This window comes from Panicum virgatum, chromosome 6N, assembly GCF_016808335.1.
Source record: "Panicum virgatum strain AP13 chromosome 6N, P.virgatum_v5, whole genome shotgun sequence".
Taxonomy (NCBI): Eukaryota; Viridiplantae; Streptophyta; class Magnoliopsida; order Poales; family Poaceae; genus Panicum; species Panicum virgatum.
In genome coordinates, this window is record NC_053150.1 from 44,736,169 (window position 1) to 44,762,674 (window position 26,506).

The following is a 26,506-nucleotide window of genomic DNA, read 5'->3' on the forward strand; positions in this document are numbered from 1 at the left end:
TCGGGGGTTTTTTCCACGGCCGGGTGAAGTCATAGTCGCTTCCTCTTAATGAAAAACGGTGGGGTCCGTTCACCCCACCCCCGCCGCGTTTTTTTCCTAAACTAATTGTTAGTTGAATCGATCTCCATGTAATGGCTGGCCGGGAACGCATGCATGGATTGGTTGGAGCTGCGACAAGCGATGGAGGATAACGATCATTGACGACGACCCTCACCTACCATACACGATGGATCAGCTCGGGGCTGGAAACGAAGAGGAGGACAGCGACAGATTCCTGAAAACCACTTGGGCACTTGCCCAGCTCCGGCCAACCAGAGTCCTTGTCTTCGGCGATCCATTTCGCCGTTCAAAGGCAAGGCCTTTTTATTTCAAGGGAATGTGGCATGAGATCATCTCCTAACCTTTGCATTTCGTCCCGGATGCGCAAAATCTTCGGAGAACTGGGGACTAAAATACTAGTTGGAACATGAAGATCATCAAGAAATCTTTGAACGAGCAGCGCGTACAAATTCAACGCGAGCTGTTTTTTCACACCTGCGATCGGTGGTGACTGATGATGGATTTCCAAAAAGAAAAGGAAAAAAAATGATTGGTGATGATGGTGGAGAGCGAAAAGATCAAACCATGAGACGAGGAAGGTGAGGGAGAAGGAGCCCAAGCGTGGACCAACGACTACTCCTGTTATCCTGCAGCCGCGCCGGCGTCTAGCCGGCCTAGCTTACAATTCCGTGAGAACCATGCGGTGTGGCGCTATAAAAAGGGGAACCCTGCAACCTGCCTTGCCCATCCAGCCACCGTGCGAACCCAGTCACACAAGACAGAGACGTCGCTAAAGCTCCACCAGCTAGCTGCTCCGTCACGAGCTGCTCCTTAGCTAGCTGCAGCAGAGCCTCTGCCGCCATGGCGTCCCGTTCCGCTCTGATCGCGCTGCTCGTCGCCGTGAGCTGCGCCGCGGCGGCCTCGGCGGACACGTTCACCGTCGGCGAAACGCAGGGGTGGAGTCTGGGCGTCGACTACACCACCTGGGCCAACGGCAAGACCTTCAAGGTCGGAGACATGCTAAGTGAGTGCTCTGCCCTCGGCAAGCTAGCTGCTATTGGTTACTCATCAACTATTTGCGGCCTCTCATGCTTGCTTCACAGCTTTTTCAACATGCAATGGAAAGATGATTACAATGAAAAAAAATGATCACCAATAGCATCTCTTTTCGGAATGATGGCCACATGGTTGGTGATAATTCAGTACATCTTTTTTCACATTACTTGCTTAGTACAGCACTTGAATATTTCTTGATTTCTTCTCTGTTCGCTAAGTATACCAAAAAAAAACAAGAAATCGTTGCAGTGATAAAATAACGAAACTGTATTTTAAAAGTTTTGTAGTACAAGCAATCGTGCAGAATTACGATCGACCGGGAATTTTATTCTGATCATTTTTTTTCTCTCCCTCCCCTCCTTCAGCGTTCAACTTCGCCACCGGGAGCCACGATGTGTTGGAGGTCTCCAAGAGCGACTACGACGCCTGCAACGCCGGCAACGCCATGAACACCATCCAGAACGGCCCGGCCACCGTCACCCTCACCGCCGGCAGCCACTACTACATCTGCGGCATCAGCGGCCACTGCGGCGGCGGCATGAAGCTCGCCGTCAGCGTCGGCTCCGGCTCCCCCTCCCCCTCGACGCCGTCCGCCCCCGGCACCCCAACGCCCACCACCCCGACGCCCACCACCCCCGCTAGCCCCTCCCCGAGCGCCGCACCCGCTCGCCGCTCGGCCGGCCCCGCCCTCGCCGCCGCCGCCGCCGGCGTGCTCCTCAAGCTCGCCATGTTCTGATCGCCGGTCACCACCGGAGATGTACGGCGCGGCCTGGCTGTTTGCGTGGCCAGGGTAGAGGCAGTGCAGGATTGTTACTATTCTTGAGCGTTTCCATCTGACGGCCGGCGTACGTGTACCTAGTACTGTTGATGATGCTAGCCTTTGCTGTTCCGCTTTGTGTTCGATCACTTGCGAGTGTAGTAGTTGGTGACTTGGAATAATTTCATTGTTTTTTCCCATCCATGGATATAATTTGCATCACTTTTGCTATGACATGATCGTTCCTATGTTGCTTTATCACGGTGTTCTTTTGCTGGAGAGAGAGAAAAAAAAACCTGAAAAGTTGGGTGTTCTTGACTTGTTCAAAAGTTAGCTTCTAGAAGCTTTAAACTGGAGCCAGAGTTCGACCAAACAGGCACAAAGTAACAGTAGCAAAAAAATTCAGAGAACACAACGGATTAGTCATGCTGAGGAAAGCATTAGGTGCTGGACCTACCGGTGTACATGTGGCTCGAGGGCGGGAGTGATTCGGGCGGTTGTTGGGTTAGGTGACGATGACGGGACGGCTTGGAAGAATGCGCGGAAAAACAATGCCGGATGACGGTGATTTCGTTTGGACGGTACGTGTCGTTACAAGCTTTTCTCAGAGACCAAAATGTACGTCCCAAAACATGTGTTGCGACACATCTTTACGAAAGCAGGCAGCCAAAGGCGCACGGAAGGGGAGACGTGAAGGTTACAAAAGAGACTTGGCAGTTGGTACCGTTTCAAGAACGACCATTAGGTCTAGTTTGGTTTTTTTTAAATCGCTGTCACATCAAATGTTCAGATGTAAATTCGAATGTTCATATGTCAGTTTAATATAAAAATAATTACATGAGTTGCAAGCTTAACTCTATACGAATATATTAATTAAGTATAATTAATGCACAAACAGCAGATGATTATTGTATCAATTAGTGGTCAAATTATGGACTAAATAAGATTTAATAGATTTGTCTCGCGATTAAATCGTGACTTATGAAATTAATTTGTTAATAAGTTTATATTTAGTACTCATAATTAGTGTTTAAATATGTGATGTGATGGGACAAATGATTTAAACTTAAAAAATCAACCGAGATCTTAGAAAGACTCGGAGCCAGAGGGCGAAGTCAGCATCGAGCGATGTCATCAGCCAGCGATTGTTCATGCCGGCTCTGCGAAAAAGGTTGCGGGAAATGACATGACAAGCATCTCACTAGAGGTTGGCGTATGTTTTCCAGATTCAGCCCTTGTTTGTTTAGATGCGTAAAAGTGAAACTGTAAAGCACTGTATTACTTTCGTTTGTATTTGATAATTACTGTCCCATCATAGGTTAACTAGCTTCAAAAGATTTGTCTCGCAATTTATAGACAAGCTGTGCAATTAGTTATTTTATTTAGTTACATTTAATATTTTATATATGTATTTAAAGATTCGATGTGACGAAAAATATTATAAAATTTTGGAATTTTGAAGAGAACTAAACAAGATCAGCAGAGTTCAACTGCTCCCTGCGACTGCGAATGTTGTGTGCTCAGGTCGTGCTCTGACTCTGTCCTCGGCCGCCTGAACTCCCAGGTCAACACTTGCTCCGGGCCGTGCGAATCCGGCGGTTTCGCAGCGTGTGACTGTGACCAGCGCTGCAACGGGGCAGGTACACGGAATCATGCGTCTTTGGATAGATCAGGGATGATGGCGATGCATCATGGATCGGAGGAAAGCATGGAGGTGAAGGGTTTTCCAAGTTTCCTTCGCGTCTCCGGTGGTAGGTGCGGAGACTGGAGGCGGAGTAAGAATTCACTCAGCGTTTCAGGTGGACAGGTGGTGCTCCCAGACTCTCACAAGTCACAAGTCTCTTTTTACGTATTTTCTTTCCACTTTCCTTTTGAGAGCAACGGCAACCTAGTCTCGGCGATGATTAAAAAAAACTAGTCTCGGCGAAAAGGATGGGCCAACGCCGTGTGACGGAATAGCCGCTACTGTGAGGCCCAAATCCAAGACATATTATAATTTTTTTTATGTGAACGGGGGAGAGAGTCCCCACCGTATATTGCCAGAGCCTCTTGAATTCGGAGGGTTCAGCAACAGTTTACAGGTGAAAAAACAATACTATGATAAACAATCCACATCTTATAATAGGCTGGGCAATTGTAAAGCCTTCAATCTCTGAACTCGTTAGTGCTTGCTTGCTTAACCTACATCTGGCCCATGGGCTACATATGATAAACACACGTTGGGGAATGGACCTGATCCCTTCCTGATCGGCTGGGCTACAAAGCAAAGCCTACAAGCCACTGCGCTGCAGCTGCACCACCAGCCATAGGAGGTGATGTAACAATTGTTGGCTAGCAGCTGTTAGTTGCAGCAATCACTTGCTGATCATAGTTTTCATAAAAATCAAGGTGCCGTGCTCCGAATTTGTCTTTGTAATCTTGATTAAGGGCCTATTTTACATCTAACTGATAGTATTGATTAAGTTCCTTGATTCAACGCCTTTATGGTCTTGATTACGGGCCTTAATTTTGCGACTCAGGCGATAGAATCCACTTCTCTCTTGCTAGGGATAGAGTATGGGTGTATTCGGGTCTATGTATAACTCTCTTCCTACTCTCCTGCATGTTCGAAGAAAAAAAAGAATCCACGACTTTGGCAACCTTTCTGCTGACCCCACGATTCTGCTGACCTTGCAAACTCTGCTGCTGCTGCTCTCTACGCTCAACACCTGATTGTTTCACCCCTCCAGTTTTGATGCAATCATGCAAGAGAGAGGACCCGGGACCATGTACAACTGCTATCACTTCCACCATCCACCAGGGCCCAAGTGAACCTCCGTGAAGGTTGGTCGGCACTTGGCCGTGCACTCCACAGCCCGATGGCCGGCCCCTCCGACCGCTCCACCCGGCGGACCATGACCGGACGGTCCAGCACGGCCGGCCGTACGCACGCCGCAAACGAGGAGAAAAACAAACAGCCGGGAGGAATCCCCTCCTCCGGCAAATCTGATGATCACACCATCCGCCGCACCCTGCCAGCTAGCATTTGTTCCGAGCATCCATTCCCACGGGCCACGGCACCGCAGAGCAATGGCCTCCTGAATTGCCGGCTGTCCCTCTCTATCGCCGCTTGGGCCGGGGACTTTCGATTCGACGCGCCACGGCGCAGCGCACCGAGGACGCCGTCGCCATCACGGGCGCCGCTGTTCCGCACAATGACTACGTGGCATTCGGCCACGCGGCCCTCGCCGCCCCTGCCGTGCGGCGGCCACCAACCCCCACCCCACCGCCACCTTTACGCTGGCTTTCCACTTCAGCCCCGCGCGCTCCAGGCGCTTCTCCACCACACCTTTCCTCCATGGTGCTCCCCAGCTGGCCACCAAGCGTCAGCCATCACGGATCACTCGCAGACTCGCTAGACAGAGGAGGCAGGGGGGGAGAAGAAATTCATCGGCAAAATGCTAGAACAGAAGAACGCGCGTGCAGATCCGGAGACCCAAAGCTCCAGATCTGCACGAACAAGCACGGATCGAGCGATCAAATAAACAAGATAAACGAGCTAAATAACACGATAACATTAGTGAGCAGATCTGTAGAAAGAATAATGCGCTACAAAAGAAACGCGGCAATTATACAATGGCAACCCACGTCACTGTCTCAGCTCTCAATCACTCTCTCCCTCAACACGCACGCACAAACGCCAGATCACTAGATCAGATCGGACGCGCCCTAGACAAAACCACGAATGGAATGACCAAACCAGGAAGCAGAAGAAAAGGCGAATAAATAGCGGTAGCGGCGCGACGTCGAGCGGCGGCGGCCATGCCGCGCCACGTCACGGTCGCAGCGGATCGGCGCGGAGGCGGCGCCGCGATCTCAGAAGAAGAGCGCGAAGGCAGCCGCCAAGGCGACCAGGGCGAAGGCGGGGGCGACGCTGGACGCGGCGCTGGGCGGCGGCGGGGAGGCCGGGGCCTCGGACGGCGGCTGGGTGATCGAGCCCGGCGCCGGCGCCGGCGGCGAGGCCGGGACCTCCGGGGCGGGGGCCGCGGCCTTGGGGGAAGGAGCGGGGGCCGTCTGGGTCGGGGCGGGCGCCGGGGCGGAGGCCGGGGGAGGCGTTGCAGGGGCCTGCGCGGGGGGAGAAACCGGGGCCGGCGCCGGGGCGCGAGGTGGCGGCGGCGGCGGTGGCGTGGGCTGCGCCCGTGGGGCCGGCGTCGGGGACGCGCCCGGGGCCTGCGCCGTCGCAGCGGCGAAGAGGACGGCCATGGCCACGGCCACGAGGTGGATGCGCGCCATGGGAGGAGGCCGGAGAAGGTGCCTGTCTCTTTTCTGCGGTGGCGGCGGCGGCGAGTGCGCTAGGGTTTGAGGTGGTGGGTTTTCGCGTTTGGCTTTCGCAAGTGGGGGAGGCGGCCGCTTGGAATCGTGCGAAGGTGATATAAAAAGGGTGGGATATGCGGAGGGGGAAGTATTAAAAAGGAATTAGCGCGGCGTAACTACGCTCTAATCGCGCAAATGTCGGTGCGCTGTGAGACGATTCCGGCCGTCAGATGGCGATCCAGCGGCATTAAAAAAACTCTTTCGTCGCCTCGTATTTTTTAAATATAAAAGTCAAATGTGAACAGCATGAGAAGAAAAATAGAAAATGCCTCTCCTTAAAGTAAGCGAGATAAGGTCGGCTGTGAGCTGGCTTCCAATAGGCCTGATCCCATATTAATTTTCGGCACAACTTGTCAACTTTCAAAGTCGAAAATGAATCAATAGTTTTTCCCAAAAATAGGTTTTGAATACAAGTGTGCGTCCTTTTAATGTTTGGCAAGGAACACCGAGAAATTTGCCGGGCAGGGGCGGTCCGTGACGCCACCATGCGCGTTTGGTAGCTTTCCCAAATCCATTGCTTACCGCTTGCGTGCCTGACGCCTGGTTGTCGCTCACGCTTGTTCGCCCAACCTCTGAAGTCTGAATTTACATCTCTTTTAACAACCAAGAATACTGTTCTGCCCACTTCAAAAAAAAAAAGAATACTATTCTGCCGTTCAAGGAAAAAAATCCAATATTCAGCTTAGAGTGCACGCTACCACTTTGCTAAAGCATGTGTGATGTGAGATCCCTGTAAATTTCCTTGCGCCACGCTGCGGTCGGTGATGGCGTCCAACTTTTGTGGTTGCCGGTGTCGTTCGCTTTCAAAAGAAAAAGGAAATTTGGCTCGGTCTTTCCTCTGCTCTTTGTATTCTTCTTGACTTATGCCCCGCGCCTCTCGTATGATTACGTTTCTGCCGCTGAAAATTGTGGACACTACCAGCTAACGTTTAGCTGCTGTCTGCTGACCGTCCCCACGCAAACAGAAAACACACATCTTATGGATCATGGCATCACGCCATCGCCAAGATCCTTGGTGAAGCTAATAATGAATCACATCTTATGCCCACTAATGATATACATTCCTTAGGAGTTAGGACATTTAGTCGAATTCCTTAGCACTATCTCTAATGAACTTTCAGGGTGACGGTGACGGTGTGGACCCTTGAGAAATTCAATTGGAAATCATGAAGGCTTTTCTTAAGCACCAAGCCCTCAATGGCCGCTGCAGCCTACAATGGATTACGGCCTTACGTTACGGGTATCAAATCGAGACACTAAAATTTCAGCATTGACTGGACCAAAGTGTAGCCCACATCCTGTGATGCTTCTTCATCACAGTAGGCGTAGTCACAGGGTAACTAGACGATAGTAGCTTCAAAGCACGTAGTACGCCGTACGGTACGTGTGGAACCATGCGACGACCAAAGGCCTCGACGTCAAATCACAGTCGTAACACAGTAGACAATACAGAGGCGTATTTACAGGGTAACGTCAGACAAATTTGTGCGGGACTCGACGACTAGGGTGTAGAACACTACAATTATCTCCACATCTTGCTCACGAAAACTTGGCCATTAACTCCAGGTCACTGAATTTGAGCATTAGGGTACAGGTCTACAGGAGAAGCAGGTGGCATTCCCCTTGATTCCTAAGAAAACAAGGTTACCGGGTTTTATTTTCTTTTTCCCGGTGGAGAGTACATAGGAGAGAAAAACGCGGTGGCCATCGTATCAGCTAGACACAGAAACCTCTACCAAAATATCTACCTAAAGAGACTGTCCAAGAGGGACTTGGACATTCATCATCTTCTATGTTGAAGGGGGCACGGAGCGCCCACGTATGCCCTGAAGTATGGATACAGCCTACAAAAGTGCAGCTCTTTGAAGAATCCTCCGATTTCTCGATGCAGTGATTGGTTATTTACATAGCCTTGCAGGTCGTGTTTCCAGAAGTATGTAATTCAAAGAATCCCGTAAATGAAATAAACCCCTCGAACACCTTGTTCCGAAACACTGTACAAAAGTAAACATGATTAAGATGGTAAACAAATGATTAGAGGGGAATATATATATATATATATATATATATATATATATATATATATATATATATATATATATATATATATATATATATATATATATATATATATATATATATAGGTGTTCACGTGCCTAATGTCTATGCTTGAGCTGTTCCATATCAGAGCTAAACAGGGGGCAACGCAAGTAGATAGAAAACGAGAAAGGAAAAGCAGCAGACATATGCACTTACACTTCACAGGAAAGATCGTAAGCTAAGGAGTATAATAATGTCCATCTGTACATGGTCAGCTTATTTCACTTGTTCCGTTCTCGAACCAACTGTCTCCAATAAATCTTCGCTGCTGCCCTCAGCAACTTCCATTTCCTTCACCTTTTCGAGCTGCCTGAGGAGATCTAACCTATCGGGAGCATATGTGGATGGGATCTACACAATTACAAATAAACAAATAAAACTTATTATATAAAAAATTGCCACAGAGTGGAAGAAGCGTGGGATCACAAAACTACATACCATAGAAGGCACATATCTCTGGATGAAGGCCAAAATAGCAGCATGACCAACTGCAGTAACCTGGGACACAAAAGCAATTGTCACGATGCTCCCAACACCAAATACATTTACACTCCTGCTATTTTGCAGGTCAGAGTATATGACTGATGTCACTCTTGGACACAGAATAAAATGCTTGATCATGGTGGGACTCTAGGTTGTCCAGAGTCCACACAGATAAGGTAAAACGTTAACAGGATTACGCCACCCAAATTAAATGAAATGATAAAGTGGGCCTACAAATCCTCTATTTGTTTAAGAAGCAGAAATACAAGTAGAAGAAAGACTCACTGGCAAAAGCATAAGTATTCCTATAGGAACAACAGATGCCAAATCTGTCAGGGTTCTTTGAAGAGCCTGCTTTTCCTTCTGAGTTAGTTCATCCCCAATAAGAGCTCTTTTCAGCAAACCCATAGCAGCTCCTGTATCAATTGCTAGGAGTTGTGTCCCTTGCACCACAGTCTGTGCAGAAAAGTATAAATAAGAAATGAGAGGAATGGGACTAAAGTAAATATTGTGATGAGCTCCATTGGATGGAAAAAAGGCTCTTTGATAGAGTTAATTGGATTATTCAATGCCTACTATAACCATTCACAATGATACCACGAACGGCGTCGAGCGTCATTATCATGAGATACAGCAGAAGAAGAAAAGCTTTGTAAAGCTTATAAAATTAATGAACAATGTTTCCAAATTTTTCTGATGGTATACGCTACATGTGTTTCTTACTTGCTATGGGATCTTAAGTTTAGATGGCCATACCGTTGTAGTCTCCTTGACCTTCTCCACTGATTTAGTTATAACATTTTCTTTCTTGCTAGCCTCACCGGAAGGCACTGATGCAACAGGTGACGGCGCAGTTGTTCCGTCTGCAACACCCATCTCCTGGAAAACAAGACTTCGACTGAACGGAGAGTTCTTTCAGAAAGAAAGAAAAAATGTACCAGTGACACCATCCACTATGGTTAAAACCGTAGCCAGAAAACAACAGCTAACAACAAAAAAGAGTGCAATTAATCTCATAAGATAGCTGATCTCAGTTCCAAATGTTCACTCAAATTCTGTATAACCTGTGGTTTTCTATTCCAAAATTCTGTTAAACAGGCATACCTCCTCCTTTTGAGCATCATCTGCACTCTTCTGCACTCGCTTTTCTAACTCGATCAGCTCACGCCTCAACTGTTCAAAGCGGAGTATGTCATTTGACTCCATGTCTTTCTTCTCCACATTGGCAACAGTGCCCTTCAGCAAAAAATGGACCATCTTGTCAGATTAGGAGTTGCTGCAACATCTTATGAGATAAAATTTAATGGTATTCATCTGAGGATCAGAATTAACTTTCAGTAATTAATTAAAGCTATGGCCAGTGCTACCAGGGATGCATTTTTAAACCACTTTACGCTAGTTGCTGATGTATTCTTAAATGCACAAAACAAATATACAGTACAGCATCCATACATCCTGATCTGCAATTTGAAGAGCTGGCTCAACTTTTTTTCCCGAAGACCGGCCAAAGAAGTCCCAAAATGGACGGCGTTTATTATCCACCCTGACAAGAGAAATAAGAAACCACTGAGCAGGTTTATTCACTGCCCTGAAACCAAACCACAGAAGATATCACAACCATGTATAGGCAATTAATTACAAGATAATGCCACCTGCTTCCTGATTTTTGTGGTGCTGCGGTATCATTGGTCCTGCTATCTGTCTTTCCACGTCCTTCCTCTGAAGTAGGAGATACTGGACTGCTACTTTCATCAGCCTAATGAACCATAAAAAATAGCACATTATCATGATTGTAAATCAATTCTAGTGCCAACTGTAGTGCAATAAACTATACAGTTTGGGGTCTAATGTTGCCAACTGATACATTATGCATGTGATGATCTTAGATCATTAATGCAAACAGCACTGGGAGGATAGACTGATGGTGACAGCTGCAAGGCATGAGAAAATAGGACTTAAGATGAGAATGACAAATGTCTTTTTTTTTATATGGAAACGTATAAGAATGACAAATGTCGGTGAGAAAATTAGATCGAGTTCTCATTGCTTAATTGAAAAGAGATGCAACTGATGCTATGCTATGTTGTGGACGCTTTCACTGGCGTCCATTATCAGCGCAGGCGCAAGAAGCAGGTGGCCGGATCAGGGTCTAGTGGCTGAATAATAGGAGCTGTTAGTCAGTTTGTTAGTCCATTTGTTAGGCGCTGAGATAAGCGCTCCATTTTGTTAGGAGTCAGTTGTAAGTGCTCTGCTATATAAGCACCACAAACCAGTTTGTTAAGGTTAAGCAAAGAGATAATTTCTCTTTGGCGATCTCTTTGGTATCAGTGTCTTGCTGATCCTGAGATCATCGTTCCTCCCACCCGCGATCCTTCCCTGCCCACCTCTCTTCCTCCTTCCACGATGAGCGACAACATCTCGGCGGCGGACATCAAGGCCGGCATGGGCAAGCTTCTCGTGGAGCTGTCGTCCATCAAAGGCGATGTGTCCACCGTGAAGAACGACATGATCACCATCAAGGGCGACCAAAGCCGGCTCTCGGTGGCGGTCAATCGCCTCCAGACCGACATGTTCGCCTCCTCTGGCTCCGGCAAGGGACCGACGGAGGACGACGCACCAGCCTCGCCACCACCGCTCCAGCTGTCGGCGCCACCAACCCACAAGCTTCGCTTCCCGAAGTACGGCGGCGTCGATGACCCCCTCGGCTGGCTTCACAAGTGCGAGCAATTTTTTCGGAAATTGCGCACGCCGGAGGATGAGAAGGTCCTGATGGCTTCCTTCTACGTGGAGGGCGCGACCGAGCAGTGGTACTACCGCTTGGAGCAGAACCACAGTGTACCGACGTGGCCACAATTTGTGGATCTCGTCAACAGATGCTTCGGGCCGCCAGTGCGCAGCAATCCTTTTGGTGAGCTGACGCATCTCCGCCGAACGGGCACCGTCCGGGAGTACGAAGATCAGTTCCTGCAGCTCTTGGCGCGGTGCAAGAACGTCTCCGAGCGACAGCAGATCGACATCTTCACCGCCGGCCTGCGCAGCCCCCTGCGCATCGACGTCGAGCTGCAACGCTCGGACTCCCTTGAGGACGCCATGGGCCTCGCCAGGGCGTTCGAACGCCGGTTGGAGATCGACGACGACTCCCCACCGTTGGCGACACATTCGTCATCTCGCGTCGCCCCGTCGTTCCTCGGATCGCACCCTCCTCCATCGGCTTCCATGCACACGCCGCCTCTACTGTCGTCGACAACGCAGCCGCCGACTCCCCCAGCACCCACCAAGGGCGCACCGGCACCGGGAACGCGCTTCAAGCGCCTGTCTCCGGAGGAGGTGGCGCGCCGTCGCGTCGAAGGCCTCTGCTTCAACTGCCCAGAAAAGTTCACGCCCGGCCACCTCAAACATTGCACCATGAAGGGCATCTACTTGATGGAGCTGGACGACGACTTCACCCCGGTGGATGACGAGGACTCGGACGAGGAGCCCAAGATCTCCATGCACGCTCTCACCGGCATCAACGCCGGCGAAACCATGCACCTCACCACCAAGATCGCCGGTCAGCCACTGCGCCCTCGTGGACTCGGGATCGACACACTCCATCGCCACGAGTGCGGCGGCGCGACTGGGCCTCGTCTACGAGTCTCGCCCAGGCCTGTCGGTGGGCATCGCGAACGGCGATCGCGTCCCGTGCGCCGGCGTCTGTCGCGCATTGCCCATCTCCATCGGCCACGAGCGGTTCGACGTCGACCTCTACGTCCTCCCCCTCGACGACTACGACATCGTCCTCGGCTGCACGTGGTTGAAGACACTCGATCCCATACTCTGGGACTTCGAGCGCAAGTCGATGGCGTTCCAGCGCCACGGTCACCGCGTCCACTAGCGCGACGCGAGCGCGACGTCACCGGCCCGGGTGCATGCTATGGGTCAGGCCGACCTGCTGGCTCTGCTTCTAGCGGAGTTCGCGGCCGTGTTCGACTCCCCCAAGCAACTGCCACCGTCTCGCCGTCTCGACCACCGCATCCATCTCCTACCGGCCACAGCGCCCATAGCGGTTCGCCCCTACCGCTACCCGCAGTTGTTGAAAGATGAGATCGAGCGTCAATGCGAGGAGATGCTCCATCTGGGCATCATACGTCCCAGCACATCGGCGTTCTCTTCGCCGGTGCTCCTCGTGCGCAAGAAGGACGGAACATGGCGCTTCTGCATTGACTTCCGCGCCCTCAATTCGAAGACCGTCCGCGACATGTTCCCGATCCCCGTCGTCGATGAGTTGCTGGATGAACTCAAGGGGGCGTGCTTGTTCACCAAGCTCAACCTCGCCAGCGGCTACCATCAAGTTCGGATGCACCCCGACGACATCCACAAGACAGCCTTCCGAACGCACCACGGTCACTTTGAGTTCGTGGTCATGCCGTTCGGGCTGACGAACGCGCCCTCAACCTTTCAGGCATTGATGAACGAGGTGCTGCGACCCTTCTTATGCAAATCAGTACTTGTTTTCTTTGACGATATCTTGATCTACAGCTCCTACACCGAGCACCTTCGCCATGTGCGTGCGGTGCTGTCAGTGCTGCGCGATCACTCCTTGTTCCTCAAGCGCAGCAAGTGTTCCTTCGCCGAATGGAGCGTGAACTACCTCGGCCACATCATCTCGGCCGACGGCGTCACAATGGACCCGTCCAAGATTGAGGCGGTGCAGTCCTGACCTCAACCACGCTCCATCAAGGCGCTACGCGGCTTCCTCGGGCTGACGGGCTACTACCGCCGTTTCATCAACGGCTATGGCGCGATCGTGGCGCCGCTGACGGCGCTCCTCAAGGAGGCGTTCCTCTGGTCACCATTCGCCACGGAGGCCTTCGTCAAGCTCAAGAACGCCCTCACGACCGGCCCCGCTCTCCAGTTGCCGGATTTCACTACGGGCTTCATCGTCTACTGCGACGCCTCCGGATCCGGGTTCGGCGCGGTCCTGCACCAAGGTGGTGGCCCCATCGCGTTCTTCAGCCGCGCGGTGGCTCCTCATCACGCCAAACTCCCAGCATATGAGCGAGAACTCATAGGGCTGGTCAAGGCGGTGCGCCATTGGCGTCCCTATCTCTGGGCGCGCTCGTTCACCGTCCGCACGGATCACTTTGCCTTGAAGTATCTCCTGGACCAGCGCCTGTCGACGATTCCGCAGCACAGATGGGTGAGCAAGCTGTTCGGCTACGACTTCAAGGTGGAGTTCAAGCCGGGCAAACAGAACGCGGCGGCCGACGCTCTGCCGCGCCGTGACGAGAACAAGGAGGACGTGTCGGTGCGTGCCATCTCCATGCCAGAGCTCGAGCTCTTTGCGGACCTGCGCCGCGAGCTCACCACACTCCAGGACGCCATCGACAAACGCCAGGAGATCGAGCGCGGCGAGGCGGGTGCGGCATGGTCCCTGGTGGATGGCTTCATCGTCCACAACGGCCGCATCTTCGTTCCGGAGTCCTCGGCACTCTGGGCGCACATCCTGGCAACGGCCCATGGCGTGGGCCACGAGGGGGTCCAGAAGACGCTCCACCGTCTTCGCGCCTCGTTCTACAGCCCGCACGCCAACAAGTTGGTGCGCGACTTCGTCCTCAGCTGCACGACTTGTCAGCGCAACAAGTCGGAACATCTCCACCCGACGGGTCTTCTTCAACCCCTGCCCGTTCCCTCGGCGATCTGGCAAGACATCGCAATGGACTTCGTTGAGGGGTTTCCAAAGGTGGGCGGCAAATCGGTAGTGCTGACGGTGGTCGATCGGCTCTCCAAATACACGCACTTCATCGCGCTCGGCCACCCCTACTCGGCTACATAGGTGGCGCGGGCGTTCGTACGGCTACACGGCATCCCCTGCTCCATCGTCAGCGACCGCGACCCCGTCTTTACCAGCTCGTTCTGGACCGAGCTATTCCAGCTTGCCGGCGTCAACTGCACCTTAGTTCGGCGTTCCACCCCCAGACGGACGGCCAATCCGAGGTAACTAATCGGATTTTGGGAGTCTACTTGCGCTACCTTGCTGGTGATCGTCCCAGGAGCTGGCTGCGGTGGCTTCCATGGACGGAGTTCTGCTACAACTCGTCCTACCAGACGGCGTTGCGGACCACGCCATTCGAGGTCGTCTACGGCCGGCCTCCTCCTACGATGGCGTCGTACCAGGCCGGCGTCGCGCGTGTCACGGCGCTCGACAAGCAGCTCGTGGAGCGCGACACATTCCTGTCGCAGATCCGGGAGCGGCTCCTTCACGCCCAGGATTACATGAAGCAGCACTACGACACGGCGCACCGCGACATCGTCTTCGCGCCGGGGGACTGGGCTTGGCTGCGCCTCCATCACCGCAAGGCAGTAGGCATCACCGACTCCTCAGCGGCCAAGCTGTCCCCTCGTTTCTATGGGCCATATCTCGTCCTGGAACGTGTCAGACCAGTGGCCTACCGTCTACAGCTGCCGCCCTGTGCCAAGATTCATAATGTCTTTCACGTGGTCTTCCTCAAGAAGTACACCGGCGATTCGCCAGCAAGCATGGTTCCTCTTCCACCCATTGTTCATGGCAGAGTGGTGCCTACGCCGGCAGAAGTGAAGATGGCCCGAGTGGTTCGGGGGCATTGGGAGAGTTGTGTCAGTTGGATTGGCCGTGCTTCAGCTGACACTACTTGGGAACACCTGGAGGATTTCAGAGCTACATATCCCGATTTTCAGCTTGAGGACAAACTGTTTTCAAAGGAGGGTGGAAATGTTGTGGACGCTTTCACTGGCATCCATTATCAGCGCAGGCGCAAGAAGCAGGTGGCCGGATCAGGGTCTAGTGGCTGAATAATAGGAGCTGTTAGTCAGTTTGTTAGTCCATTTGTTAGGCGCTGAGATAAGCGCTCCATTTTGTTAGGATTCAGTTGTAAGTGCTCTGCTATATAAGCACCACAAACCAGTTTGTTAAGGTTAAGCAAAGAGATAATTTCCAGCCACTTAATCGGGTTGTTCAGAGCCTCCGCAAGGAGGGCGAGCACGCCTCCATCTCTCTCTCTGCAGTCCCAACTTACCACAACATGCTATCACTAACCAATGCAACGAAAAGATCCAATCTTAGCTAAGATAACAACAGAAGAAAATTTACGCAAACCAAGTGCTACAGTAAATCCGAGTAGCTGTTCATGCGTGCAAGTATCCTGGTGCACTGCCCATGACAGGTGGAGTGCACTGGAAATCCATAAAACAAACCCTTCCCAATGCAATGAGATCAGAGACTCATTAATGCATGGCTATGCTTTCTTAGAAGCATCAAGCATGGCTAAAATGTACTGAAACAAAAGCAAACCAAGAAATCTCACATCCAGATATTCTGCTTTTGCTCGAAAGGATGCTTCAAGAAACTCAGCTTCTTTCTTTAGTCTCCTTATCATTTCAAGACCAGAGCATGCAGCCTTTAGATCCTCCTTACCAGAGTTGGAACTGGAAACGTGCATTTCTTGAAGCAAATTTTCTAACTTAATCAAAGCTTCCTCAACACTTTCAAGTGACTGCAATGATTGAAACCAATTTCAACAACATTTTACCAACTGGGGATAGCGTCTATTTTAGAGGCAATTGTCATCATAAACTTAAAATAAGCACTTCACATATGCAAAATGGATTTAATTCCCAAATTAAGTTCATCCACCATATATGCAATTGTCCATCCTTTTTCTTTTACTCAAGTAGATCTTCTAGTACATATAAAGGCATGTGCAATAGTGCCACCTCAACTATCTTAACACGTCAGTAAAATCATAGGTGAAGCAGACTAGGAGAGTGTAGGACACACGCCATCTCTTAGATAAGAGATTTCTCTTATGAAGGGCACATATAGTCGGTGCTATAAGGATGTTTCTAATTTTTGTGGAGGTGTAGACACCATACTGAGTGTAGCAGAGTGTAGCACATATAGTCGGTGCTGAATGTTGGCCTACAAAAAAGCGACATGTCCAGCAACTAAGTGTAGCAAAGATGCGGATGTTGCGGTGGTTTTGCGGGCAGACAAAGAGGGATAGAGTCCGGAACGAAGTTATTCGGGAGAAGGTAGGGGTGGCACCAATTGAGGAGAAACTTACCCAACATCGGTTGAGATGGTTTGGACATGTCCAACGGAGGCCTCCGGAGGCGCCGGTGCGTAGTGGGGTGCTAAAGCGTGTTGATAAGGTAAAGATGGGTAGAGGTAGACCTAAACTGATTTGGGACGAGTCCGTTAAGAGAGACCTTAAAGATTGGGATATCTTTGAGGAGTTAGCTTTGGATAGGAACGCTTGGAGACTAGCTATCAACGTGCCTGAACCATGACCTTTGTGTCTTTTGGGTTTCATCTCTAGCCTACCCCAACTCGCTTGGGACAAAAGGCTATGTTGTTGTTGTTGTTGTTGTTGTTGTTGTGTAGACACCATACTAAGAAACAACATTTCATAGTTACCTTTTAACACCTTTGACATACACATGTTAAATACACTAAGAACTCTATCAATAGTATTGTAGAACATACTTTTGTTCGGATGTGTAAAATCATTAAAATATATTAGCAATTCTAAAAGGCACTCCACAATAAATACCTTGTCAAAGGAAGCTAACTCTGTCCCAGTATCCAAGTCTTCTTCTGGTTCTGGCAAGCCTCGGCCTTTTGACATATTATTTCTACAACAGATTTAGCATATAAATAAATCTACTGGTCTAGGAGAACAAATAGTGCAACCTCCTGCTTAATTCTTACTTTGATATGTCAATCTCCTTCATGCAGTCGCTCAACATGACATGCCTACATTTTGAACATTCAGTAGAGAATTAATCAGTACTCACATATCCATATCTGCACACAAGAACAAGATAATCATCGTAATGACTGAATATTGACCTACCCCTTAGACAGAAATTTTGCCGCCTTCACATTTGAAGGGTCCTCAAGCCATGAGCTGTACTTTATAAAACTAGTCATCCAATAAGAGCATACATTTAAGACTCTTGATATTACTTCTTCTCCTTTAGATACTTCTTCTCTACCTTCAGTATCGGTTTTTGCACTTGGAACATCGTTATTGTAAAAAGGAAGCCACTCAAGCTCTTCACAGACTACCTGAAGGTGAGAAAGACGTATGAACATGGAATGCTGAGTAGCATTAAAAGCTCAGCACACTGCCAGCATACTGACCTCCACATACAGCTGATATGAACTAATCGAGGACAACTGTGGATAATACAATACACTCCCACCAATAAGATACCTGGATTATTATAAGCTCATTAAACAGTATAGTGAATCATATTTAGGCAATTAAGCTAGTATGTTAAAGCTTCTTATTAACTGAAGTATGGTTTCATTAAGAAAATGCAAAAATCTACATTCACATAGAGCGTACCTTACAATACCATTGAGTGAATCATCCAAATCAGTAAGACCATTGGAAGATAAGTACCCTTGTGTGCTTCTGCCCAAAGCAATGAAAAAACCAAATATTGCAAGATCCTTTTCCAGAACCTGTAACGGGAAATAAATAACTATATCAAATTTGCAGTCAAGGAAGAGGTGTCTATGACTATATAAATAGATCATTTTTAGTTTCAACCTCAATACTTTCACTTGTTGTCAATCTTGACCATATCTTTTCACGATCAAGAGCACGAAGTAACTGTTTCTGAACCAGATCAATCCAAAATGATATCTCAAGTCCATGATCATTAGTAAGTTTAGGAACAGCAGCACGAGGACCAAAATTATACAAAAATTCTCTCTGAAGCCCAATATCTTTCGTTAAGTTATACACTTTACTTAGAGGGACAAACTCAAGAAGCATATCCGTGAATCGACCAATAATATCAGGTACCATTGAAGAGAATTGCTGGCAAGAAACTTTTGCTGATCCAAGCTTTGTGATTGCAGAAAGACAGATCAAACCTAGCATAAGCAGAGAACGGTCACTTTTGCTAGTATTCATCTTCTCATCTTCACAGCATCTGACAGCAAACAAGAGAAAATATCCATGAGTCTTGGACTAGTTACTGCCTGTGCGCATTTTATTGTCTTAAAGAATACAGGGAACTTACATTGCTGTTGCAGAGTTAAACAGTGGATCACTTTCAAAAATGTTTACAAATTGTCTCATAACCAAAGGATTTTGACTGGATGAATACCATTCATACAATGTAGGTTCCCTCTTCGACAGTTCAATCTTGATAACACTCTCGAGGGGGTTGCGCAAGCGGGACAAACTGCAGTAAAGTAAAATATCACTGAATAGACACCAAAGAAAAGCTCTATTGAATAAATCATAATACAGAGGATCAATCCAATGTCACTTGAACATGCTACAAGCAAAAAAGAATCAATATGAAGAACTGAAGAAGATACAGATTCATCTTCATTTACTTATGCAGCTACTGACCAAAATCTAAATGAACTACGAAAACAACATACATTTTAGTTGGCATCATGATAAATAAAATTACCCCTAATGCTTAGCTTTGGAGAGTCTGCATGTTAAATTAGCACATGGACATTTAAAAATTCTTTTGGTTAACTATATGTACTGGCATGAATAGAACCGCGGCACCAAGACCTTCATGTTAATAATAATTTAATATCACTCCACTAGCCACATATTGCCTTTACACTCTTGTCATCAATACTTTATTAGTTCTGTGTGTTTGCCAGTTTGGTAATTGGAAATTGCCGGGCTACTTCTGAATCAATGAAATGCAGCTACAACTTAGCACTATAGGCCGCTGCAGTAACTTGTTTCTTGCTGAGAGAAAATTTCCAATTAGAATCCAAACTTCTTCTAAAATGTCATAGCTGAGAGGGATGAACACAAGATTGGGACTAGATTGATTGCTTCTTCCTTGCTTTGATTGTTAAAACTCTCCTCTTTATGTAGGGAGGTTTACTTGGCTTCTAAGAAAGATATCTAATCTATTGATCTTATCAGTAACTAACCCTAACCCTGAGGAAGAGGGCATGATGTTACTGTAGCAGTCCTGCACCGGCCCACATAAAATGAAACTAATCGGGCAACAAATGAAAAGGCATACTTAAATCTTTTTTAAGAGTCCCAGGTACAAACGCCCTGATCCATATGCATTGCAACACAGGACCAGAAAGTTATAGTGTTTACAAGCTCTGCTCGATACCATTTCGATATTTGACACGCGACATGGCACACCTGAAAGGCATACTTAAATCTTATGAGCTATTATCATTTTAGACGGAATGGAACTTTTAAAATAGAAATTTGCTCCCACCAAACTTCAGCACAGGATACTATGGACTTAGAAACAAAGTAATCTGCTACAAAAACACATTTAAGCAATAAGACATGAAGGCAAAGGAGAATGTTAGAAGGTAGACCTCCTTTGAACAAATATATTAATATCTCTATCTCTGCCATTCCCGCGAGATGAAACATCGATAACTGCTTGCAACAATGAGTCTACAGCAGCCTGCAAACATCTTCTGTAAGATTTCAGTGAATAGAAAATATGTATCTCGCGGGAATTCTGGACCCTGCAGGGCACAACTACAATGGAGCATACTGAAGATTTCATTTAAGAACTAAGAAACATCCACTCGAACAAGTTCAGATGTGGTGCTTAGCTCTAAGCTGGTTTTAGGCAGCATATTAACGCATAATAAAAAATCCAAGAGAAATTTATGTTTCTTCTAAGGAACAACAGAAAGCTAATATTTACTTTTCATGATTTTAATAATATTTTTTGCGGGTGGATGATTTTAATAATATGTTAAAGATTTCAAAATGATGTGATAAAAATGACTGCAAATATTCCTCCGTTTCTCCATGTGAAGAACAGGGGCAAATGTACCTCTGGAGAATGTTCAGTACTCTACCTTGTAAGACAGTGATTTTATCCATGCATTGTTGTCAACACCCATCCATGCCTTTGGAAACCATGAGCCCTTAGATGATTTGCTGTGCTCTATGAAAGCCAATTCAATAGACCTCGCAGCATCATGAATTGACTGGACAAGTCCATTGCTGATATCTTCAGTTTGAAATGCTTTATTCAGTTTCAGCCTTATTTCCTCCATGCTGCTTGCCGAACCAACTTGCGGAGCTCCATTAACAGATACACTGTTTCCTTCATCATTAGAAGCCAAAGGAATAATGTGAAGTATCCTTCTAGTTCTCTGGAACACTCCCTTTTGTCTCCGAAACTCCAACAATCTAGCACTGTGAATGGTCCTGTCGCATCCTATCGTTGAGCTCCTCAAGTGGCAATTTCTCTTTGAAATGCGGGGATGGAATTTTTGACTCTTCAGATCTACGATGCTTCTGCATACAAATCTGAACCCATATACTTTCTCAAGAGTGTAAACCCTCGATGTGCTGCAAACACAAACCCTTAGCCATTAATGATCTGATCCTGAAACAATGCAAATGAATTTAACTCCAGCATGAATGGAAACTCTCAATCAATGTATCACAATAGATAATCATAGGAGTCCCATCAACTATTCCAATCAATACAAGCCAGAGGCAGTTAACCATCTGAGATGACAGTCCCTAATTACAGGTGAGAGCAAATTCGATGTGTATCAAGTCGCATCATTCATAGAGAACAATCTCAAGGTATCAGACAGAGAAATCTAGCAGAGCATCCCAATTCCCGATCCCCCCAAGTCCGTTCTAGAGATTTCCGGTTTGTAAGCTCCGGGGTCCGAGACCGAAATGCTACACAGTAAATGGCCAAACTAAGCGACGGAATACACACTGGCACGGTTGTCCAGCGCAAACCCCCGACGTATCCGCGCGATTCCACGCCCAATTGAACCAACCTCTCGATTCCAACCAACACATTCGCGCGATTCCCCCGCCCACGAGATAACGGCCAGACGCCGAACCGTGGCGCCGAACAGCAGCGCAAGCGGAGAGGAGAGCGGTCGGGACCAACCTGGCGGTGCACCTCGGCTCGGCGCCGGCGCCGAGGGGGAGGTGGCGCGGCTGCGACGCCACGGCGGTCGCCATCGGGCGGCGGCTGCTGCGGTGTCTCGCCGGCGGCGGTGGGGCCGGCGCTGGCGGGGGGGCGTCACGACAAGCGAGAGCAGGCGGAGAGGGATAGGGTTTATATGGGGAGGGAAGCTAGCGGTGGGGAGGAGCGCGATGACGAGGAAGAAGGGGAGGCGAGGAGCAGGAGGGAGAGAGGAGAGGCGAGGGCCCCGTAAACGATAGGCGCTGGGCGAGGCCACCGGTGCCTTTGCCGGGACGCTTCACGGGGACCAGACCATTTCGCGTCTCCCTTTTTTCCTTTGCTTTTTTGTTTTTTTTTTCGGGCGCTCGACTAGACAATTCTGTTTTGGCGTCGCGGTCCGGCCGTCCCCTTTCTCTCTTACCTCCGGTCTTCGTTTCTTTGAGCCGATCATCTTCTTCTTCGGCAGTTGGCACTTGGCAGTTGACATGGTAACGAGCTCACTCCATTTTGCCGTGATGGTGACTCCAGCTGCTCCAGCTGCAGCTGTATTAAGTGAAGAGCAATCTCGTACTAACTGAAGATCATGCCCAAAAAGATTCGGATCACGTAGATGTGGTTTGAGTGTAAGACTGTACTGTGACTTGTCTCAATTCTATGGCTTTTGCGTGTGATGGTGTGAGCACGTGCCCTGTTGTGTGATTCCAAAATGTGTTAGGTCTGAAAAAAGTCCATATGCAAATACCTGTGTCTGTATGTGCTCATCCATATGCACATAAAAGTGTCCAGTTAATTTTTCTTAAAAAAAAGTCCAGATCTCCAAGGTAAAGTTTGAATGTGCTCAAGATAGGGCACAATGCAAAGGATAAACGTTGAACCGAAAATGTTCGTGTCAAATACTGCATTCATCGAACTTCATTTCAGAATAACACTACGGTACAGTACACAATGTCACCACGCTCATACAAACGTCCAACAGCTGAATACAAACGTGATCTTCACTTGCAACCTCCTCCACATGATGTCCCCAGAGCCAAGGTCGTTGACGGAACCATCCGCAGAAGCACAAAACTTGTTCAACCTCCTCACCAATCCATCCATGCCCTCTCTCATCTTCCTGGGTTCAGTGAGTATTACAGCAGCATAGCACTCATCCTTCGACAATGGCTGCTCTAGGACTTGTGCCTCTGATACCAGTTTGTTAGCAACCTCCGATCCATTGATTCAACATGGAAGTATCAGCATTTCCAAATCAACCACCACAGGATCTAACAATAGTAGGATTCGAATACAATTGAGAGAAATTAGAGCAGAGGAAGAGGAGTAAGCAGTCTGGTTGGAGAATGCAGAGTAGGATCTAGAATGGTCTAGAAGATTCTAGAGAGGAAGGTAGGGATTCACAGAGAGAGAGCTTGAGGAAGGAGGAGGTATGAGTGGTCTTCACTTCAATTCATTGATGTGCCCTGCTGCTCTTGCTTCTACGATACTCCCTCCATTCCTTTTTGATAGTCCTATTTCACTTTAACACAATGACCAAGAAAAACAACTTTACTTATTATATAATAAATGCAATGTAGACTTTTTAGTTAGTCCTCCAATGTTTTAACTAGAAACTCTTTGTTACTAGTGCTATTTATTATCATAACTTATGTAAATAGCAAATAGGACTATCATTTGTGAAATTTTGAGTTTTTAAAATAGAACTATCAATAGAGAATGGAGGGAGTATATACCTTCGTCATGGGCGAAAGCCAAGTTGAGCCCATATTGCCCAAGCCCAAGGCGTGGTCCCGTATTAGTGTCATGACATCCTGACATGTGTGGGTTTGGCGGGGGCGGGTCGGCACCGAGGGATGACGGCTGCGTGTCAGTGAAAGCAGTGAACGACGATGCTGGGAGGAGGACGCGGTGCACGTGTTTCTCTGATGATTATCAGGTCGCCCCGATCTTGGGGCGTTGCTTCTGCGCCCTTAGGAGCTCAACCGCATTTTTTTGCAGTTTAACCATTTATATAAAAGAGTTTCACATTTAGACTCTTAAAAAAACTATACACGTCTTTGGACCCAGAGGTCGGCACCGTAGATCACGGCGCCGAGGTTACACGTCTCGGCGCCGAGGCACGTTACCTCGGGATGACATGGCGCCACCGTGGCATGCACAATATATAAGTAGAGACGCCCTAGGATATGTGCAGATGACGTGCGCTGGTTCAGTTGGTAGATGAGCTTGGTTGTGCAGCTAAGGTCCCAGGTTTGAACCTTGCTTTGGCCAGATTCTTTTTTCAGTTTCGAAATTCTCTTTTAGCAATTCTCTTTTGCCAAAATAATTGAAATAATATTATTTCAAACTCCCTATTGCCAAATAATATTTCAAATAATATTACTTCAATTCTTCAAATTCTCTTTTGCCAAAGTATTTGGAATAATACTATTATTTGGTAAATGAGAATTTTTGAAATTCTCTTTTAGCAATTCTCTTTTGCCAAAATATGTGAACTAATATTATTTCAAACTCTCTATTGCCAAATAATATTTCAAATAATATTACTTCAAATTCTCTTTTGCCAAAGTATTTGGAATAATACTATTATTTGGTAAATGAGAATTTGAAGTAATATTACTTGAAATATTATTTCAAATTTTTGGCAAAAGAGAATTTAAAATAATATTATTACAAAAAATTTTGTTGAAGGAGAATTTGAAATAATATTATTTCAAATATTATTCGGCAAAAGAGAACTTCAAAACTGCTATGTTCTCAACTTGGCCATTTAGCAATTTTCAATTTCCAGTTTAAATATGAGTTTGAATCCTTTCTAACAAATTTTGGTAAAAAAATAGGTTTTTCATGTCTTGAACTATTGTCCTACCAAGTTTGAATCAAATCTGGGATCGTTTTCTCATTTTCGTTTGCACTCAAATACTTCCAAAAAAATGAAGTTAAGCCTAGTTTAAAAATAAACAAAAAAAAGGCACAAGCCGGATTCAAACTTGGGGCCGGCCCTCCACAGTGTTGGCCTTAAGTGAAGCTCCAAATAGAAAGAGAGTATCTCAGCTTCACTTCACACATTGCTGCTACTGATGCTAGAGCGATGCCACACGTAAGAAAAATGGAAGCGATCGATTCCTGTAGTTAAACAAATGAGAAAAATGAAGATTCCTCATCCTCTACTATGTGACAGCATCACATTGCTTCATTGTTTATTTGCTTCTACTTGTACCGTGGGACCAACAAATGATGCCTGTAGTGATGCTTGCCACTGCAGCTGAACAAGAGCTATGCCTATTTCGTACAGTAAAGCTCTTTTTATTTTGGGCACCGGCCCCACACTGTGGAAGGCCTGCCCACCGAAGCGCACCCACTAACTGAGCTAGCGTTCATCTCGGTATGTGTCCTACAATGGCTCTATTTATACATTTCCATGCCACGCTGGCGCCACCACATCATCCCAGGGTCGTGTGGCTTGGCGTCGTGACTCATGGCACCGAGACATGTAACCTTGGCGCCACGTGTTATGGGGCCGACCCCCAAACCCACGTTTTGTTTCTCCAGGGGTCTAAATGTGAATATCTTTTGTATAAAAGGTTAAATTGTAAAAAAATACGAGGAGCTCGACACACGTGACGGGGATTCGGACCATCCCGACCCAGGCCCAGAGCCGGGGGGTGGTGGGGGGGACTCAGGCTGAGGCAACAGAAACTCGATAAATTTCAGAAGAATTTCAAATCATATATCTTTGTTTTTCTTAACCGAACGGGTGCGAATGTGAGAGATCATTACTCGTTACTCTCCTATCAATATACCCCCTCCTATTTTTAATGTAAGACTTTGGTTAGGCAAAATTTAGCCTAACCAACGGCATACATAAAAGTTTGGAGGCTTAGACAGCTCGCACGATGTGTAGTACGTACGATGGAAATAGGTGAATATGGTGACAAGAAAACAAAAGGAAATGAAAAACATGAAGATCCACGATGTGTGGTGAGCGTGAGCACAGACAGGAAGAGTCACACGTCAGTGTAGCCTTCTTGCTTTCATAGTGCTTATTGTTGTATTTGTGATGACAAGTTCATCCACTAACACCTTCCACCAAAAATGTATCCAGCCACAAGAAAAATCCGTCTATTTATTATATTAGTTTACGATGCTTCCGTACTTTGAGCGGAAAATGGTACTCTAATGGTGTTTGAAGAGCTCGTGTTCTGCATAAGATCCGCCTAAAGTTACAAAAGTCCTTAATACAATGAATATATAGCAGCAGCGTTGGTTGAGAAAGAGAAAAGAAGAGCATGAGGAACATATATCCACTACGGGAGCCAAAGCGTTTGAGGCACACGGCAAAAACCTTTTTGCACAGGCCCTTTTGCACATGGCGAAATCTTTGCTGTGTGTAACACACTGCAAAGTACTCACGACATTCAAACGCCGGTAAAGAGCCACTTTGCCGTGTGTTAGCGCGACACTCGGCAAACATTATTCCAAAAAAATAAAAAAAAACATCGGCAGCCGCTACCCCCACCATGCCGGGCACCACCACCACGCCGTCGTCACCACCACCACGCCGGCCAGCCAGGAGAGGAGGGGAGGGGGCGGCGCCCGCAGGTGGCCCCGCCGGCCACCGCCGCCGCCTGAGGCCGCACTGCCGCCCCAAGGCTCGAGGCTGAGCCGTAACCACTGCCCAAGGCCCGAGGCCGCCGCCGCCGCTCGGATCCACCCCGGCGCCACTCGAATCCACGCCGGCGCCGCCCGGATCCACTCCATCGACGACGAGATGGTCCCCGCCGT

The 26,506-nt window shown here is 47.9% G+C and overlaps 3 protein-coding genes across 4 annotated transcripts; 1 reads left to right on the forward strand and 2 right to left on the reverse strand.

The window, feature by feature from the left end:
• Nucleotides 1–747: 747 nt before the first annotated feature.
• Nucleotides 748–2,086, forward strand: LOC120679659 (blue copper protein-like). Its single transcript, XM_039961299.1, has 2 exons — nt 748–1,063; nt 1,461–2,086. The coding sequence occupies exons 1-2, from the start codon at nt 901–903 to the stop codon at nt 1,829–1,831; spliced, it is 534 nt and encodes a 177-aa protein (XP_039817233.1). The 5' UTR covers nt 748–900; the 3' UTR covers nt 1,832–2,086.
• Nucleotides 2,087–5,382: 3,296 nt separating this feature from the next.
• On the reverse strand, nt 5,383–6,268 carry LOC120679977 (arabinogalactan protein 1-like). The gene has a single exon (XM_039961628.1). It carries the CDS (start codon nt 6,122–6,124, stop codon nt 5,708–5,710), a length of 417 nt encoding a protein of 138 aa, XP_039817562.1. The 5' UTR covers nt 6,125–6,268; the 3' UTR covers nt 5,383–5,707.
• A 1,355-nt stretch (nt 6,269–7,623) lies between these two features.
• LOC120677474 lies at nt 7,624–21,988 on the reverse strand. 2 transcript variants are annotated; one of them, XM_039958627.1, is made up of 19 exons: nt 21,707–21,988; nt 20,643–21,141; nt 20,145–20,236; nt 18,845–19,009; nt 18,367–18,754; nt 18,160–18,278; nt 17,952–18,024; nt 17,662–17,876; nt 17,517–17,561; nt 17,359–17,440; nt 16,111–16,299; nt 10,441–10,544; nt 10,241–10,331; nt 9,893–10,024; nt 9,545–9,667; nt 9,074–9,244; nt 8,744–8,803; nt 8,462–8,656; nt 7,648–8,199 (listed from the first exon to the last, which is right to left on the reverse strand). In XM_039958627.1, the coding sequence occupies exons 1-18, from the start codon at nt 21,778–21,780 to the stop codon at nt 8,522–8,524; spliced, it is 2,757 nt and encodes a 918-aa protein (XP_039814561.1). In that variant the 5' UTR covers nt 21,781–21,988; the 3' UTR covers nt 7,648–8,199; nt 8,462–8,521. The 2 variants fall into 2 exon arrangements, with proteins under 2 accessions (XP_039814563.1, XP_039814561.1); XM_039958629.1 differs by lacking the exon at nt 16,111–16,299 and having other exon boundaries at nt 7,624–8,199; nt 21,707–21,951.
• Nucleotides 21,989–26,506: the final 4,518 nt, after the last annotated feature.